The sequence below is a fragment of the Scyliorhinus torazame genome, chromosome 3 (genome assembly GCF_047496885.1).
Source record: "Scyliorhinus torazame isolate Kashiwa2021f chromosome 3, sScyTor2.1, whole genome shotgun sequence".
NCBI lineage: Eukaryota > Metazoa > Chordata > Chondrichthyes > Carcharhiniformes > Scyliorhinidae > Scyliorhinus > Scyliorhinus torazame.
Window position 1 is genome coordinate 137494380 of NC_092709.1, and position 18663 is coordinate 137513042.

General features: G+C 43.6%; 1 protein-coding gene across 1 annotated transcript in view; it reads right to left on the bottom strand.

Annotated features, from left to right (window-relative positions):
- wdfy3 (WD repeat and FYVE domain containing 3) overlaps positions 1-18663 on the bottom strand; it is a 586950-nt gene that overhangs the window by 298831 nt on the left and 269456 nt on the right. The window contains 2 exon segments of the mRNA XM_072496251.1: positions 11876-12330; positions 12715-12908. Coding sequence (XP_072352352.1) covers positions 11876-12330; positions 12715-12908 — 649 coding nt within the window.

Here is an 18663-nt window from a genome sequence, read left to right on the forward strand (position 1 = left end):
TTGTGTGCTCCATGTGCCTATCCAATAACCGCTTGAAAGTTCCTAAAGTGTCCGACTCCACTATCACAGCAGGCAGTCCATTCCACACCCTAACCACTCTCTGAGTAAAGAATCTACCTCGGACATCCCTCCTATATCTCCCACCATGAATCTTATAGTTATGCCCCCTTTTAACAGCTACATCCACCCGAGGAAATAGTCTCTGAACGTCCACTCGATCTATCCCCCTCATTATCTTATAAACCTCTATTAAGTCGCCTCTCATCCTCCTCCGCTCCAAAGAGAAAAGCCCAGCTCCCTCAACCTTTCCTCATAAGACCTATCCTGCAAACCAGGCAGCATCCTGGTAAATCTCCTTTGCACCCTTGCCAATGCTGCCACATCCTTCCTATAATGAGGTGACCAGAACTGCACACAATACTCCAAATGTGGTCTCACCAGGGTCATGTACAGTTGCAGCATAACCCCTCGGCTCTTAAACTCAAGCCCCCTGTTAATAAACGCTAACACACTACAAGCCTTCTTCATGGCTCTATCCACTTGAGTGGCAACCTTCAGAGATCTGTGGACATGAACCCCAAGATCTCTCTGTTCCTCAACATTCCTCAGAACCCTGCCGTTGACCCTGTAATCCACATTCAAATTTTTCTACCAAAATGAATCACCTCGCACTTATCAGGGTTAAACTCTATCTGCCATTTTTCGGCCCAGCTCTGCATCCTATCAATGTCTCTTTGCAGCCTACAACAGCCCTCCACCTCATCCACTACTCCACCAATCTTGGTGTCATCAGCAAATTTACTGACCCACCCTTCAGCCCCCTCCTCCATGTCATTGATAAAAATCACAAATAGCAGAGGACCCAGCACTGATCCCTGTGGTACACCGCTGGTAACTGGTCTCCAGTCTGAAATTTTTCCATCCACCACCACCCTCTGTCTTCTATGTGATAGCCAGTTACTTATCCAATTGGCCAAATTCCCCTCTATCCCACACCTCCTTACTTTCTTCATGAGCCGACCATGGGGAACCTTATTAAACGCCTTACTAAAATCCATGTATACGACATCAACTGCTCTACCTTCATCTACACACTTAGTTACCTCCTCAAAGAATTCGATCAAATTTGTGAGGCAAGACCTACCCTTCACAAATCCGTTTTTAGTTGAAACTATGCCAAGCATCCTTCAAAATCTTTATTCTTGAGCACTGTTAATTAATAACATGCTAACCACTGCCAACTTATATTCAGCCAATAAGAAGTCAAATGCATGTAACACATTGGGCTTAAGTATTCCAAGGCCTTTATTCCCCCCAGAAAACTGGGAAAGCATGGCAGCAGGATTTCTTACCATCTCTGAATCTTCTAAATAAACACTTGGACTAACTGCCCAAATGATATGGGGATAGGCAAAATTATGCAGGTGCTTTGTGACATTTCACTAAGTATTTCCCACAATGATATCCTGGGGTTATGACGATTAGTCAGTAAACTAACTTCCATGAACGGGATGTCCAACCATTATAACATTCCCATTTTGAACGTCATGGATTTCAACGTTGCTGCCACTTACAATGCTGCTGGTTTCAGGAACTTACGTATTACCATAACTCTCAAGTTGCATTGCATCTACACCCATGAAATGTTATATTTATATTCTCACTGCTCCCTTCCATTTGTTACAATACCTACCTTGGATGTCATTGGTATTCATTAGCCCACTGGCCCACCCTATCCTGATAAGGCATCAATTTGACATAGTCATATCTACAGAATTAGATCTTTCAGCTAATGTGACAGACTATAACATCTCCCTTCCTAGAACTGTCAAGTCCCATGGGCAGGACAGACTCACTGGAGGTGATAGCCTACTGTTATAACATCAGGAGGGAGTGTTCCTGGAAGTCATGAACATTGACTCGGGACCCAGTGAAGTTTCATAGCATCAGGTCAAACATCGACAAGCAAACTTATGGCTGATTACCACCTACGATCCTACTGCAGTTGATGAATCAGTACTCATCCAGGTTGAACACCCCTTCGAAGAGGCACCATGAACAGCAAGGGTCCAGAATGCACCCTCGACGGGACACTTCAATGTCCTTCCCCAAGTGTCTCAGTGGCACCACTAAAAACCAAGGTAAACAAGTCCTGAAGGACATCGCTGCCAGACTAGGCTGGTGGCAGGGGTTAAAGAGCCAACATGAGGGAAAAAACAACTTGATCTCATCCTCATTAATCTACTCTACTAATCTACTAATTTTGCCAAGGACAGATTCTTCTGTCCTTGGCAAAATTGATAGCAGTGACCACAGGTGGTTCCTTCGCAGACTAAATCCTGTGTTCACACCGAGGATATCATCCACTATGTTAAACGGAATAGATTCAGAACAAATCTAGCAGCTGAAAACAAGTATTCATGAGACACTATGAGCCACCATCATCAACAGATTTGTATTTCACCACAATCTGTAACTTCATGGCCTGGCCACAACCATCCCCATTCACAATGATGGCGTAGGTTAGCATGTCAAAGCAAAAGAGAAGACTGAAGGGTTTGTAACCACTTTCAGCCATAGTTATCAAGCTGATAATCCATCTCGGTCTCCTTCCATCATCATTATCGCCACCATTGTAGAAGCCAGTCTTGAGTCAATTCGATTCACTCCATGTGGTATCAGAGAACTGCTGAGATCACTGGATACACCGAACGCTGGTAGGCCCTGACTACATCCTAGCTATCGCACTGAAGAATTGTGCTCCAGCACAAGTTGCACCCTTAACCAAGATGTTTTAATACAGCCACAACACCTGCATTTATCCAACAAAGTGGAAAATTGTCCAACTATATCCTGTCCAAAAAAGCAGTAAAATCCAAAATGAACGTCCACTACCCAATTAGCCTACTCTTAAATCATCAATGAAGTTTAGTAAGGTGCTGCTGACCATTCTATCATTATTATTCCATTATTCTATATACTCAACAATAACCTGCTCACTGATGCTCAGTTGGGGGGGTCTGCTCTGACCATTGGGTTCCAGACCCCAATATAGGCTTTGTCCAACTGTGGATAAAAGATCTGAATGCCAACTGCAGGTTGCATGTGGCTGCCCTTGACATCACGGCAGCATCTGGTTGAGTGTGGCATCAAGAAGCCCTAGTAGAATTGAAGTCAAAGGGAATCAGGTGGCAAAAAGGAAGATGGTTGTTGTTAATTGGGCATCTATCATTTCAGGTCTGAACATCAATGCAGGTGTTCTTTAGGGTAGTGTTCCACCATCTTCACCTGCTTCATTAATGAACTTTCCTCCATTATATGGTCAACAGTGGGAATGTTTGTTGATGATTCTATAGTATTCAATTCAACAAAGTAGTATGAAGTACAGCCTGATGGAGCACTAGGCAGAGGACTTAACTTGGGGAATTTGAACAAGTATGACCAGAGAAAGGAGACAAGAGACCACAAAGTCTGCGAGCTGAGGGTCCAACGGTATTAATTGGGTGAGCAGATTGGTGATTGGCTGGGGAATTCCACAGTTTCCTTTTTCTATAAACTAGAATAGTAGTTTAAACTGGGACCGGAAAAGTAGAAATACCTGTTAAATGTACAGCTTAACTAGTTGAACTACTTGACACAACCACAAATAATTATTGAATAAATAATATACAGCGCATGTCTAAGACATGGAAGAGCAGGCTGTGTGTAGGGGCCAAATCGTGCATAATATTTCAGGTGAGGTCTCACCAAGACTCTATGTAACTGCAGCAAGACATTCTTACTCCTACACTCAAATCCCATCACATTGAACATCTCATTTGCCGTCTAATTGCTTGCCACACCTGCATGTCAACTCTTAGTGACTCATAAACAAGGACACCCAGATCTCTTTGAACACTTGCACTTCCCTGGATGGCATTATCCAGAATATAATCACAGCTGGTTTAGCACAGGGTCTGGTTCAGCACAGGGTCTGGTTTAGCACAATGGGCTGAATAGCTGGCTTTTAAAGCAGACCAAGACAGGCCAGCAGCGCCGGTTCAATTCCCGTACCAGCCTCCCCGAACAGGTGCCGGAATGTGGCGACTAGGGGCTTTTCACAGTAACTTCATTTGAAGCCTACTTGTGACAATAAGCGATTTTAATTTTCATTCAACCCAGAGGAAAACAAATATTCAAGAAAGAGAGGGGTGACTGGCAAGAAGCCAAGCAAGCAGGGTTAAGGAGGAGATCGTGTAGACACGGGTTCTGTGCGAAAGGTATGATGTACTTGTTACCTGTGAAAATAGGGAGAAAGACTACAGGGAGCAAAGCCACAATTCAGACAAAAGCACCTTGACTCAAAACGTTGCCCTCATAGGGAGGGTGTGGAAAATGGGGGAGGGGGGGAGCAAAATAGAAATGTTCTAGTAATAGGTGACTCTATAACAAGGGAGATAGATAGATTGTGTCCTCCACAGTCAAGAATGAGAATCTCAGAGGGTGTGTCACCTATTCAGTGCCAAGGTAAGGGATATCTCACAGCTGCTGAAGAGGAACTAGGAAAGGGAGGGGGTAAATCCTGTTCATGTGGTCCATGTTCGAGCAAACAACAGAGAATGGAACAGGAGCGAAGTCCTGATCAAAGAGTTCCAGGAGTTAGATCCAAATTAAAAAGTGGGAACTCAAAAGGCAGTATTGTCCAAATTATTATCTGAACCGGGTGCAAATTGGCACTGGACCTGACAGAGCAAGAGAACTAACATTGAGTCAAAGAACTGGAGTGAGAAAGAGGGGTTTTCATAGGACACTGACACCAGTTCTGGGATATGATGGGATGGGTTCCAACTGAACTGGGATGAGGCCTGTGCCCTGGCAGAAAGGGTAAATAGGGTGGTGGGCAAAGGCTTTAAACTAGTAAAATGGGAGATCTATATAAGAAATATAAGCAGCCTAAATAGAAACAAAACAGGGCAGAACAGAGGAAAGAATCAAGTATAGTAGGTCCTCACTATAAGTCATCCTCTTTTAAACCATTCTGCGTTAATGTTGTTTAGCCCCCAAACTGGAGACAGAGAAAAAGAGAGAGAGAGAAAGAGAGAAAGAGAAAGAGAGAAAGAGAAAAAGAGAGAGAGAGAAAGAGGGCGAAAGAGAGAAAGAGAGAGAGTGTGTCTGTGTGTGAGAGAGAGGGAGAAATGAAAGGAGCAGAATGGGAAAGGAGAGAGAGAGCCAACGTTGCATCCGTGCTGCCATTGCCCCTTTTATTCTATTCACTCCCTCCACTACCATGTACCTTCCTACCATGGCTGCAGTGTGTACAATCAATTACATGCAATGTGGTAACTTGCCAGGGCTTCTTCAATATCACCTTATAAGCCAACAACATTTACCAACTAGAAATGCAGCAAGAACAGGTGCATGGAACACCACTACCTCCAAATTCCCCTCAAAGTCACACAGCACCCCAACTTGGAAACACATCATTGACCCCTGCTGTTGCTGCGTCAAAGACCTGGAACTACATATCAAACAGTTCTGTGGGAGCACTTTCATCACAGGGACTGCAGTAGTTTTAAGGTGCTGACTTACCTCCATCTTTCTCAAGGGCAATTAGGTATAGACAAGGTTGGCCTGACCAGCGATGCCCATATCCCATGAATTAACTTTTCTTGTTTAATAATTGGCTGTACCCCATTGTAATCATGATCTGATGTGCAAATTTAAATTTATAGACACTAACATCCTACTACCATCAACTACTTGTTGACTCTTCTCTGTCAATGCAGCTACATTCAAAAAAGTCCTTGCTTTCTCTAGTTTAGCCAATTTTCAATCTACCTTACATCCTAATCCAAGTCTACCTTCCTTGAGTCTAATTGTTAATACGACACAATATCAAGGAATGCTAAAAGCTACTTACATCACATTCACAAAATTTACATGATTGATATGGTCTATCATTTCCTCAAAGCAAACTTATCAGGCAAGATCTCACTCTCAACTTGACTCTTTTATCATCTTATCTATGTGTTTCATTACCTAAGAATGTCTTCTAACGCTATTCAAAGAACAAAGAAATATACAGCACAGGAACAGGCCCTTCGGCCCTCCAAGCCCATGCCAACCATGCTGCCCGACTGAACTACAATCTTCTACACTTCCTGGGTCCGTATCCCTCTATTCCCATCCTATTCATGTATTTGTCAAGATGCCCCTTAAATGTCACTATCGTCGCTGCTTCCACCACCTCCTCTGGTAGCGAGTTCCAGGCACCCACTACCCTCTGCGTGAAAAACTTGCCTCGTACATCTACTCTAAACCTTGCCCCTCTCACCTTAAACCTATGCCCCCTAGCAATTGACCCCTCTACCCTGGGGAAAAGCTTCTGACTATCCACTCTGTCTATGCCCCTCATAATTTTGTAGACCTCTATCAGGTCGCCCCTCAACCTCCGTCGTTCCAGTGAGAACAAACCGAGTTTATTCAACCGCTCCTCATAGCTAATGCCCTCCATACCAGGCAACATTCTGGTAAATCTCTTCTGCACCTTCTCTAAAGCCTCCACATCCTTCTGGTAGTGTGGCGACCAGAATTGAACACGATACTCCAAGTGTGGCCTAACTAAGGTTCTATACAACTGCAACATGACTTGCCAATTCTTATACTCAATGCCCCGGCCAATGAAGGCAAGCATGCCGTATGCCTTCTTGACTACCTTCTCCACCTGTGTTGCCCCTTTCAGTGACCTGTGTACCTGTACTCCTAGATCTCTCTGACTTTCAATACTCTTGAGGGTTCTACCATTCACTGTATATTCCCTACCTGCATTAGACCTTCCAGAATGCATTAACTCACATTTGTCCGGATTAAACTCCATCTGCCATCTCTCCGCCCAAGTCTCCAAACAATCTAAATCCTGCTGTATCCTCTGACAGTCCTCATCGCTATCCGCAATTCCACTAACCTTTGTGTCGTCTGCAAACTTACTAATCAGACCAGTTACATTTTCCTCCAAATCATTTATATATACTACAAACAGCAAAGGTCCCAGCACTGATCCCTGCGGAACAGCACTGGTCATAGCCCTACAATTAGAAAAGCATCCTTCCATTGCTAATCTCTGCCTTCTATGACCTAGCCAGTTCTGTATCCACCTTGCCAGTTCACCCCTGATCCCGTGTGACTTCACCTTTTGTACTAGTCTACCATGAGGGACCTTGTCAAAGGCCTTACTGAAGTCCATATAGACAACATCCATTGCCCTACCTGCATCAATCATCTTTGTGACCTCCTCGAAAAACTCTATCAAGTTAGTGAGACACGACCTCCCCTTCACAAAACCATGCTGCCTCTCACTTATACGTCCATTTGCTTCCAAATGGGAGTAGATCCTGTCTCGAAGAATTCTCTCCAGTAATTTCCCTACCACTGAAGGAAGGCTCACCGGCCTGTAGTTCCCTGGATTATCCTTGCTACCCTTCTTAAACAGAGGAACAACATTGGCTATTCTCCAGTCCTCCGGGACATCACCTGAAGACAGTGAGGATCCAAAGATTTCTGTCAAGGCCTCAGCAATTTCCTCTCCAGCCTCCTTCAGTATTCTGGGGTAGATCCCATCAGGCCCTGGGGACTTATCTACCGTAATATTTTTAAAGACGCCCAACACCTCGTCTTTTTGGATCTCAATGTGACCCAGGCTATCTACACACCCTTCTCCAGACTCAACATCTACCAATTCCTTCTCTTTGGTGAATACTGATGCAAAGTATTCATATAGTACCTCGCCCATTTCCTCTTTCTCCACACATAGATTTCCTTGCCTATCCTTCAGTGGGCCAACCCTTTCCCTGGCTCCCCTCTTGTTTTTGTATGTCCGTGTAAAAAGCCTTGGGATTTTCCTTAACCCTATTTGCTAATGACTTTTCGTGACCCCTTCTAGCCCTTTTCGTGACCCCTTCTAGCCCTCCTGACTCCTTGCTTAAGTTCCTTCCTACTTTCCTTATATTTCACACAGGCTTCGGCTGTTCCCAGCCTTTTAGCCCTGACAAATGCCTCCTTTTCCTTTTTGACGAGGCCTACAATATCTCTCGTTATCCAAGGTTCCCGAAAATTGCTGTATTTATCCTTCTTCCTCACAGGAACATGCCGGTCTTGAATTCCTTTCAACTGACACTTGAAAGCCTCCCACATGTCAGATGTTGATTTGCCCTCAAACATCCGCCCCCAATCTAGGTTCTTCAGTTCCCGCCTAATATTGTTATAATTAGCCTTCCCCCAATTTAGCACATTCACCCTAGGACCACTCTTATCCTTGTCCACCAGCACTTTAAAGCTTACTGAATTGTGGTCACTGTTCCCGAAATGCTCCCCTACTGAAACTTCTACCACCTGGCCGGGCTCATTCCCCAATACCAGGTCCAGTACCGCCCCTTCCCTAGTTGGACTGTCTACATATTGTTTTAAGAAGCCCTCCTGGATGCTCCTTACAAACTCTGCCACATCTAAGCACCTGGCACTAAGTGAGTCCTAGTCAATATTGGGGAAGTTGAAGTCTTCCATCACCACAACCCTGTTGTTTTTACTCTTTTCCAAAATCTGTCTACCTATCTGTTCCTCTATCTCCCGCTGGCTGTTGGGAGGCCTGTAGTAAACCCCCAACATTGTGACTGCACCCTTCTTATTCCTGATCTCTACCCATATAGCCTCACTGCCCTCTGAGGTGTCCTCCCGTAGTACAGCTATGATATCCTCCCTAACCAGTAGCGCAACTCCGCCTCCCCTTTTACATCCCCCTCTATCCCGCCTGAAACATCTAAATCCTGGAACGTTTAGCTGCCAATCCTGCCCTTCCCTCAACCAGGCCTCTGTAATGGCAACAATATCATAGCTCCATGTACTAATCCAAGCTCTAAGTTAATCTGCCTTACCCGTAATACTTCTTGCATTAAAACATATGCACTTCAGGCCACCAGACCCGCTGTGTTCAGCAACTTCTCCCTGTCTGCTCTGCCTCAGAGCCACACTGTCCCTATTCCCTAGTTCTCCCTCAATGCTCTCACCTTCTGACCTATTGCTCCCGTGCCCACCCCCCGCCATACTAGTTTAAACCCTCCCGTGTGACACTAGCAAACCGCACGGCCAGGATATTTATGCCTCTCCAGTTTCGATGCAACCCGTCCTTATATAGGTCACACCTGCCCCGGAAGAGCTCCCAGTGGTCCAGATAACGGAAACCCTCCCTCCTACACCAGCTGTTTAGCCACGTGTTTAGCTGCTCTATCTTCCTATTTCTAGCCTCACTGGCACGTGGCACAGGGAGTAATCCCAAGCTTACAACCCTAGAGGTCCTGTCTTTTAACTTTCTGCCTAGCTCCCTGAACTCCTGCTGCAGGACCTCATGCCCCTTCCTGCCTATGTCGTTAGTACCAATATGTACAACAACCTCTGCCTGTTTGCCCTCCCCCTTCAGGATGCCCTCTACCCGTTCGGAGACATCCTGGACCCTGGCACCAGGGAGGCAACATACCATCCTGGAGTCTCTTTCACATCCACAGAAGCACCTATCTGTGCCCCTGACTATAGAGTCCCCTATTACTATTGCTCTTCATGCATGTGAAATTTACTGATATGTAACTCATGGATCATTTCTCTGCCTTTATTAAATGATTGTTTTCTCAGTTATTTTTCAAACCAGAAGCATTCCTTCCATTTCCAATGTATCCACAAACATGGTGACAAGAATGTAGCCACTTATTTGATATCTTTGTACAGTGTCCATTTCAGGCCAGATATAAGTCTTCCTTTAACTATGCCGTCCTAGAAATTGCTGGTTAATCTGAAGTTTCTATTATACTTCCGCTGCCTGCCAGCCTGACTGACTGACTCTGCTAACAGAAATTTAACTTCCATATTGGACCATCTGCCTATGCTCTTTAGAAGCAAGTTGCTGTCCCTAGTCATTTGATAGTACATCATTTAGGTGTTTCAATGGCTCCACCATTTTTCAATCATTTGCTGTGAATGTGTGCGAACAAAATGTTTCACATTTCTTTAATATTACTGGCTATCCACTTTCTAATTTAGCTCTTCCCATCAGCTTTTCAACTTTGTGTTTGTATTTGTTCAGTCCATTGTGCTCCTTGCAGCTTTAGCTTTCATTCCTCAGATTATTTCCATTGTTTCCCTCATCAGTTTCTTCTTTTTAACCCAAACTGCTTTGGGATATATACTCCTCTGAATTTGTTGCGTAGAATTTCTTCAAATGTATTATCTACTTTTATTCCATGTCTTTCCTCTTACACTGCACTTTTCACGGATAAATTCTTTGGCAGACCGCAAAATCATCAATCATTCCGAAATAAATTTGTGGAGGTGTGTTTATGTACATATGGGCACAGCAATGGGAGCGAATGTGTAGATGTAGCTGAATGCCAAACTTAAAAATGTTCTGAGCTGTTAAGGAATGTAAAAGCAAAATAAAAATTTTAAATAACAAAATATTCCTTCCTCTATCCGATCTGGATCACTATTTCCAGGTAATTGTTCAGAAAATAGAGATTTTTTAAAAAATGAAGAATCACCCGGAGGAAACTCACGCAGACAAGGGGAGAACGTGCAAACTCCACACAGTCACCCAAGGCCAGAATTGAACCTGGGTCTGTGAGGCAGCAGTGCTAACCACTGTGCCGCCCAGACGATCCTGCTGCCAGCCAATGACGAGTCATCTCCGCTGCCACGAAACATGTGGCAGGAGGTGAGGATACTCCTGCCCATTAGCTTTATGCTTGTTATGGAAAACTCCAAGTAAGTCTGTGTTAAAATCAGGGTAAGTGTAACGCAATCAGCCTAAGTCTCTGTGGTTCTGGCCATCTGATCCCACTACCATAGAAATTGCAGAGCAGCCTGGGCAAGGAAAACCTGAAAGCAAGAGGTTTAAACTTTCCACCTAAGTACCATGGGGATGTGCGTATATCAGGACTCTCAGGCCAGCGACATGCATCAGTGGCATGAGTTGTGTCAGAGGCCTCTTCCCACATTGGAAGATTTGGGCCCATAACAACTGTGTTTAGACAACTGTATTTCGTGTTACTCATGGTCAGAGAACAAGCTCTGCAGGTGACAGAGAATCTTGCAAGTTCTCTGTAAAAAAAAGTCCAGCTCAACAATGTTTTGGAGAATCTTTGCGCAGAAAATTCAAGTAATTTAATTCCGCAAAATAAAGCCATTACAAAGAAAGCAGCTATTTTTCTTCACAATTCTGATTCCAAGATGTGTATCATATTTGCCTTGGTCAATGCAATGAATTCCCAATAAATGAAAATCATTCAAACTTTCATTGTTATTTTCTGCAGGATGAAATCATACAGAAAGGAAAATAAATTGAGAAAAATGAGTAGTTGATGAAAAATACTTCTTACAAATGACTCAAGTACAAACCAGTAGATGGAAGGAAAATATTAGATACATTCTGGGCTGCTTAAATGCAGAAGTTATAAACAAAGGCAGATGATGTGCACATTAGGCCCCTCGTGGCATAAATCCGTATGCATATGGAGGTCAGAATCCTAAGAATTATTATAGATTTTAAGTTGTTTTTAACAAGGTGCTCACTCCAAGAATTTAATATACTGTTCAGCAATTATCCTACTATTTTAATTGGATTTATTTACAAAGGGATATTAGCATATCAATTAATGTTTTGTTTACTCAACTATAAACTAGAATACAAAACAAAGAAATTATCAAAATATTTCAATTTAATTCACTCTAAACTGTGTAATAAAATGTAACCAACTAAACGGAAACATATGCATTTTCCCTTTAACATTGTTATCTGTAAAGTAAGTTTTCATTGAAAATTTTAAAATAGGTAAAGTCAAATTGATGAAGTTCCTACCTGTCAAAAGAGTCTGTGGCCATTTTGTAGAGACAAGAGAAAAGTTTACTACAATATTTCAGTGTAGGACAAACAGATTCCAACGATGCATCATCTTCAAGCATTCTCTGAAATGGTTGGATATTTGAAGGACAGGAAGTAACTGAACCTAATTGTCGTGCTTGTGAGAAGCATCCAAGCAAACGCACAGCATCTGCGAGTTTTTCGTACTGAATTTCAGTTTTGAAAAAATGGGAATTAGCAGGTTCATAACGCATTGCGGCAGTTAATGTACAAACGACTGTATGCGCCAGTTCGAAGACTTGGTCTGAGTTCACCTTTTCCCACACTCCCTTAGGTTCATAACTCAAGGAACGTTCCATGGCAACCAACAGTGATGTGACATAAACAAATCCCCCAACTTTTCGGAACACTGTTCGTGTGCGATGACTTTCTCTCAGCACAGTAAGGAGAGCCTGTGGAGACATACATTTGAACAAAATAAAAATGCAGATCATAGGCACTATTCAGTGCTGTCAATTGAAACAAAATTATGGTTAGGGTTCATAATAAAATAGATTTACTTAAGACCTCATTTTTATTCCAAAATATAGGCAGCCAGCACTCACTAGCACTAGTGTCGGATACTCACCTGAGGTGGTTTCAAGGCTAAATGCTACCTTTGGATGATATTCAAAGTGTCAGGTGCTGTCAGTTTTTATCTGGGTTAACAAGACGGTGAATTGAACCAAAGTTTGGCTGAAAAAAAGGCACTTGTGGTTTTAAGCAGTTGGGAATGTGTCTAAAACCGAGAATAGTAGCGGAAAGCAGAATCTAAAGTAGGAGTACAATATACATACCGTCAGAATATCAGTTTTGAGTTGCAATTCCGTAGACGAGGCTGTGTGCATCAGTCCTAATAATGTGCCCATATCATCTTCACCACTAGGGGATAAAAGTAACTGCTGTATAATCATCAGTGCAGGTTCCCGACACTGTGGATATTTAACTATGTTATGTACACATCGTGCACCTCCAAACTCCCGGAAAACACCTGAAAAAAGATGTTGAACAAAATTACATAATCCCAGTTTCCAACACGCTTATTATTTTCTCTCAAAATTTTATTTCAAGAAAAACGTTGAAAACCATGCACAACTCCGAGCAACTGATTACAAATGGCCTATTTGTACACCTAGAACTTGGATTTGTCTGTCCTTTAGGCAGAGGTATGAGATGGGGAATTTGAAACCTGAAAAGAAACTACAAACATTTTTCAAAATTCAGAGGGGCTATTTAGTGATCTATCTTCATGTAATCATATTTGTTGGAAGGGATTTTGTCGTGATGAGATACACAATTGATTAATTCTATTTCAGCATGATTTATGGCACTGTAATATATGCTGGCAAATAATGAAAGTTCATGAAATACTTTCATGAAGATCATGCATCTTTAACACTTGCATATAAGATGCACATGGCTGCAATGTAATTTGTTTAGTAATCCCTTTGCACAATTTACATCAGTGCTTTTGCTCACTTTCAGGTTTGGTTTACAACAGTTGCAAACTCAACTGAAGCAAGCTCTATAATTTTGTTCATATCAATTGATGGACAAAAACATGCGAATGTGCAATGCATATATTTAAAACCAATCAATAATCAACTTTACAGCACATAATGTCTTCATAAAAATGCTTCCTTCTATATGGACTGTTAATCATTTACAAATTGAATTTTCCATACTTCGAAAAACATAACAGTGTTGTGTTTTGTCACTAGCTTTACATGGTGATATTACTAGATAGTGAAAAATATTGATGTACCTGCAGTACAGTATAAATATTAAGTGTTTACCAAGAGGGTTTTACCAAAGTGATTGCAAACAAGGACATTCATGAAATACTGGATGAGGTAAAACTGGATGTAAAGGCATCAGAAAGCCTGGCAGTATTTAGTGGATAAGTCACTGTGTCCGATGGGACACATTCTGGGTTGTTCAGAAAAGTACAGATAGAAATTGTAACGGTACCGATTACAATGTTCCAATTCTCCTTAGATAGAGTAGTATCGTCAGAGGACTGGGGGGTTGCAAATGTTACACCCTTGTTCAAACTAGGGGAGAAAGATAAACCTGGCAATTACAAGTCAGTCAGTGGTAGGGAAGCTTTTAGAAACAATAACCCAGGACAAAATTGACAAACACCTGGAGAAGTATGGTATAGAAAAGGAAAACCAGTATGGATCAGTTGAGGGCAAATCACATTTGACTAATTTTAAAAAAAAAATTATGTGGGACCATTGACTTTAATTGAGCGCAGTGCAATTGATGCTCTGTAGATGAACTTTCAAAAGGCATTTGATAAAGAACCACATATTAGGCTTGTTAGCAACATTAAAGTCCAAGAGAAAAACGAGGCAGTAGAAGCACACATACAAAACTGGTTAGGGGATAGGAAAGATAATTGTGGATATGTTACAGGCTGGCATACAGTGGTGTTCTCAGGATTTAGTACATAAAGTACAATAAGTCAGAAAGTTATGCTAAAACTTATAAAACAATAGTTTGTCCCCAGCTAAAGTACAATGTCCAATTCAAGCACTGCACATTAGGAAGGACTAAATGCTTTGGCGAGAGTGTGGAAGAGGTCTACTGGAATGCCTCGAGGGATGAAAGATTTCAATTATGTAGATGGACTGAGGATGTTGGGGTAGCTTCTTAGGGCAGAGAAGACTAAGAAGAGATCTGAAATGTTTACAATCATGAAAGGTTTACCTGTGTATATTCATATTTCTACATCCAGCAGAGGTCAGTAGAGCGGAGCTGCTGATTGGTGTTGCAAGGGAAATTTGCATACCTCCGTAGTGGTCACCCTAATTTGAAGGTAGTTTCTGGAGGAGCTGTTGGCAAATGGCACTTAAACCCGAAACACTTCTTCAGTGTTTCCCTCCCTACCCCCTCCTCTAACCAAAAAAAAACAACCGCTGTAAAGATCAAGAGGAAGGCTCGAGGTCAGGAAGAGGTTGAACCGTGACGCCACAGCCTGCAGGTAAGGGATTGGCTGGTGACTGGTAAGTAGTTTTTAAAAAAATATTCCCTCAGGTGTTATCGTGCAGGGCGCAGAGGTTGCTGAGTGAGTGCTTGCTGAGAAGGGGAGTGAATAACAGGTAAGCTCTTTCTTTCTTTTTTTTTTATCTAGGGGGATGGCAGGTGAGGTAGTGCAATGTTCCTCCTGCAGAATGTTTGAGGTGAGGGACGCCGACAGTGTCCCTGCTGATTTCATCTGTGGGAAGTGCACCCATCTCCAGCTCCTCAGAAACCACGTTAGGGAACTGGAGCTGGAGCTGGATGAACTTCGGGTCATTCGGGAGGCAGAAGTGGTCATAGATAGAAGCTTCAGGGATGTAGTTACTCCGAAGAATAAAGATAGATGGGTGACGGTGAGAGGGGCTGGGAGGAAGCAGTCAGTACAGGGATTCCCTGTGGTCGTTCCCCTTAGTAACAAGTATACCGCTTTGGATACTGTTGGGGGGAGGGGGGGGGGGGGACTTACCAGGGGTAAGCCATGGGGTGTCCCTGTTGCTCAGTAGGGAAGGGGGAGAGGAGTAGAGCATTAGACATTGGAGACTCCATAGTTAGGGGGATAGATAGAAGATTCTGTGGGAACGAGAGAGACTCGCGGTTGGTGTGTTGCCTCCCAGGTGCCAGGGTGCGTGATGTCTCGGATCGTGTTTTCGGGATCCTTAAGGGGGAGGGGGAGCAGCCCCAAGTCGTGGTCCACATAGGTACCAACGACATAGGTAGGAAAAGGGATAGGGATGTAAGGCAGGAATTCAGGGAGCTAGGGTGGAAACTTAGATCTAGGACAGAGTTATTATCTCTGGGTTGTTACCCGTGCCACGTGATAGCGAGATGAGGAATAGGGAAAGAGAGGAGTTGAACGCGTGGCTACAGGGATGGTGCAGGAGGGAGGGTTTCAGATTTCTGGATAACTGGGGCTCATTCTGGGGTCGGTGGGACCTCGACAAATGGGATGGTCTACACCTGGACCAGAGGGGTACCAATATCCTGGGGGGGAAATTTGCTAATGCTCTTCGGGAGGGTTTAAACTAGTTCAGCAGGGGCTTGGGAACCTGAATTGTAGCTCCAGTATACAGGAGGTTGAGAGTAGTGAGATCATGAGTAAGGTTTCAAAGTTGCAGGAGTGTACCGGCAGGCAGGAAGGTGGTTTAAAGTGTGTCTTCTTCAATGCCAGGAGCATCCGGAATAAGGTGGGTGAACTTGCGGCATGGGTTGGTACCTGGGACTTCGATGTTGTGGCCATTTCGGAGATATGGATAGAGCAGGGACAGGAATGGTTGTTGCAGGTGCCGGGGTTTAGATATTTCAGTAAGCTCAGGGAAGGTGGTCAAAGAGGGGGAGGGGTGGCATTGTTAGTCAAGGACAGTATTACGGTGGCAGAAAGGATGTTTGATGAGGACTCGTCAATTGAGGTAATATGGGCTGAGGTTAGAAACAGGAAAGGAGGTCACCCTGTTAGGGATTTTCTATAGGCCTCCGAAAAGTTCCAGAGATGTAGAGGAAAGGATTGCAAAGATGATTCTGGATAGGAGCGAAAGTTGTTATAGTTGTTAGTTGTTATGGGGGACTTTAACTTTCCAAATATTGACTGGAAACGCTATAGTTCGAGTACTTTAGATGGGTCCGTTTTTGTCCAATGTGTGCAGGAGGGTTTCCTGACACAGTATGTAGATAGGCCAACGAGAGGCGAGGCTGTTTTGGATTTGGTACTGGGTAATGAACCAGGACAGGTGTTAGATTTGGAGGTAGGTGAGCACTTTGGTGATAGTGACTACAATTCGATTACGTTTACTTTAGTGATGGAAAGGGATAGGTATATACCGCAGGGCAAGAGTTATATCTGGGGGAAAGGCAATTATGATGCAATAAGGCAAGACTTAGGATGCATCGGATGGAGAGGAAAACTGCAGGGGATGGGCACAATGGAAACGTGGAGCTTGTTCAAGGAACAACTACTGCGTGTCCTTGATAAGTATGTGCCTGTCAGGAAGGGAGGAAGTGGTCGAGCAAGGGAACAGTGGTTTACTAAGGCAGTCAAAACACTTGTCAAGAGGAAGAAGGAGGCTTATGTAAAGATGAGACATGAAGGTTCAGTAAGGGCCCTCGAGAGTTATAAGTTAGCTAGGAAGGACCTAAAGAGAGAGCTAAGAAGAGCCAGGAGGGGACATGAGAAGTCTTTGGCAGGTAGGACCAAGGATAACCTGAAAGCTTTCTATAGATGTCAGGTATAAAAGAATGACTAGGTTAAGAGTAGGGCCAGTCAAGGACAGTAGTGGGAAGTTGTACTTGGAGTCCGAGGACATAGGAGAGGTGCTAAATGAATATTTTTCGTCAGTGTTCACACAGGAAAAAGACAATGTTGTCGAGGAGAATACTGAGATTCAGGCTACTGGACTAGAAGGGCTTGAGGTTCATAAGGAGGAGGTGTTAACAATTATGGAAAGGGTGAAAATAGATAAGTCCCCTGGGCCGGATGGGATTTATCCTAGGATTCTTTGGGAAGCTAGGGAGGAGGTTGCTGAGCCTTTGGCTTTGATCTTTAAGTCATCTTTGTCAACAGGAATAGTGCCAGAAGACTGGAGGATAGCAAATGTTGTCCCCTTGTTCAAGAAGGGGAGTAGAGACAACCCCGGTAACTATAGACCAGTGAGCCTTACTTTTGTTGTGGGCAAAATCTTGGATAGGTTTATAAGAGATAGGGTGTATAATCATCTGGAAAGGAATAATTTGATTAGACATAGTCAACACGGTTTCGTGAAGGGTAGGTCGTACCTCACAAACATTATTGAGTTCTTTGAGAAGGTCACCAAACAGGTGGATGAGGGTAGAGCAGTTGATGTGGTGTATATGGATTTCAGTAAAGCGTTTGATAAGATTCCCCACGGTAGGCTACTGCAGAAAATACGGAAGCATGGGATTCAGGGAGATTTAGCATTTTGGATCAGGAATTGGCTTGCTGGAAGAAGACAAAGGGTGGTGGTTGATGGGAAGCGTTTAGACTGGAGTCCAGTTACTGGTGGTGTACCACAAGGATCTGTTTTGGGGCCACTGCTGTTTGTCATTTTTATAAATGACCTGGAGGAGGGCATAGAAGGATGGGTGAGTAAATTTGCAGATGACACTAAAGTCGGTGGAGTTGTGGACAGTGCGGAAGGATGTTACAAGTTACAGAAGGACATAGATAAGCTGCAGCGCTGGGCTGAGAGGTGGCAAATGGAGTTTAATGCAGAAAAGTGTGAGGTGATTCATTTTGGAAGGAATAACAGGAAGACAGAGTACTGGGCTAATGGTAAGATTCTTGGCAGTGTGGATGAGCAGAGAGATCTCGGTGTCCATGTACATAGATCCCTGAAAGTTGCCACTCAGGTTGAGAGAGTTGTTAAGAAGGTGTACTGTGGACTTCCGGGTGCGGCGATGACCAGCTAAGTCGCACGTTTCGGCAGCTCCCGGTGGAACGGACTTTTGGGCTCTTAATAAGAGCCCCAACGGCAATTATAAAGGCTAAAAGCACTGTGCGGTAAGCCAGAAGGGAATCTCCCCTGGATACGAATGGAAAAAGGAGAGGAAAGTGGCCGGATTGCGGTGGAACCTTTAGAGCAGCGGCAAGGAAGGCAAGCAAAAACCAAGATGGCGTCGGAAGGTGGCAGTTTAACATGGGGCCCTGAACAACACGAGTTTTTGAAACGCTGCGTGGAAGAGCTTAAAAAGGAGATGAAGAAGGAGCT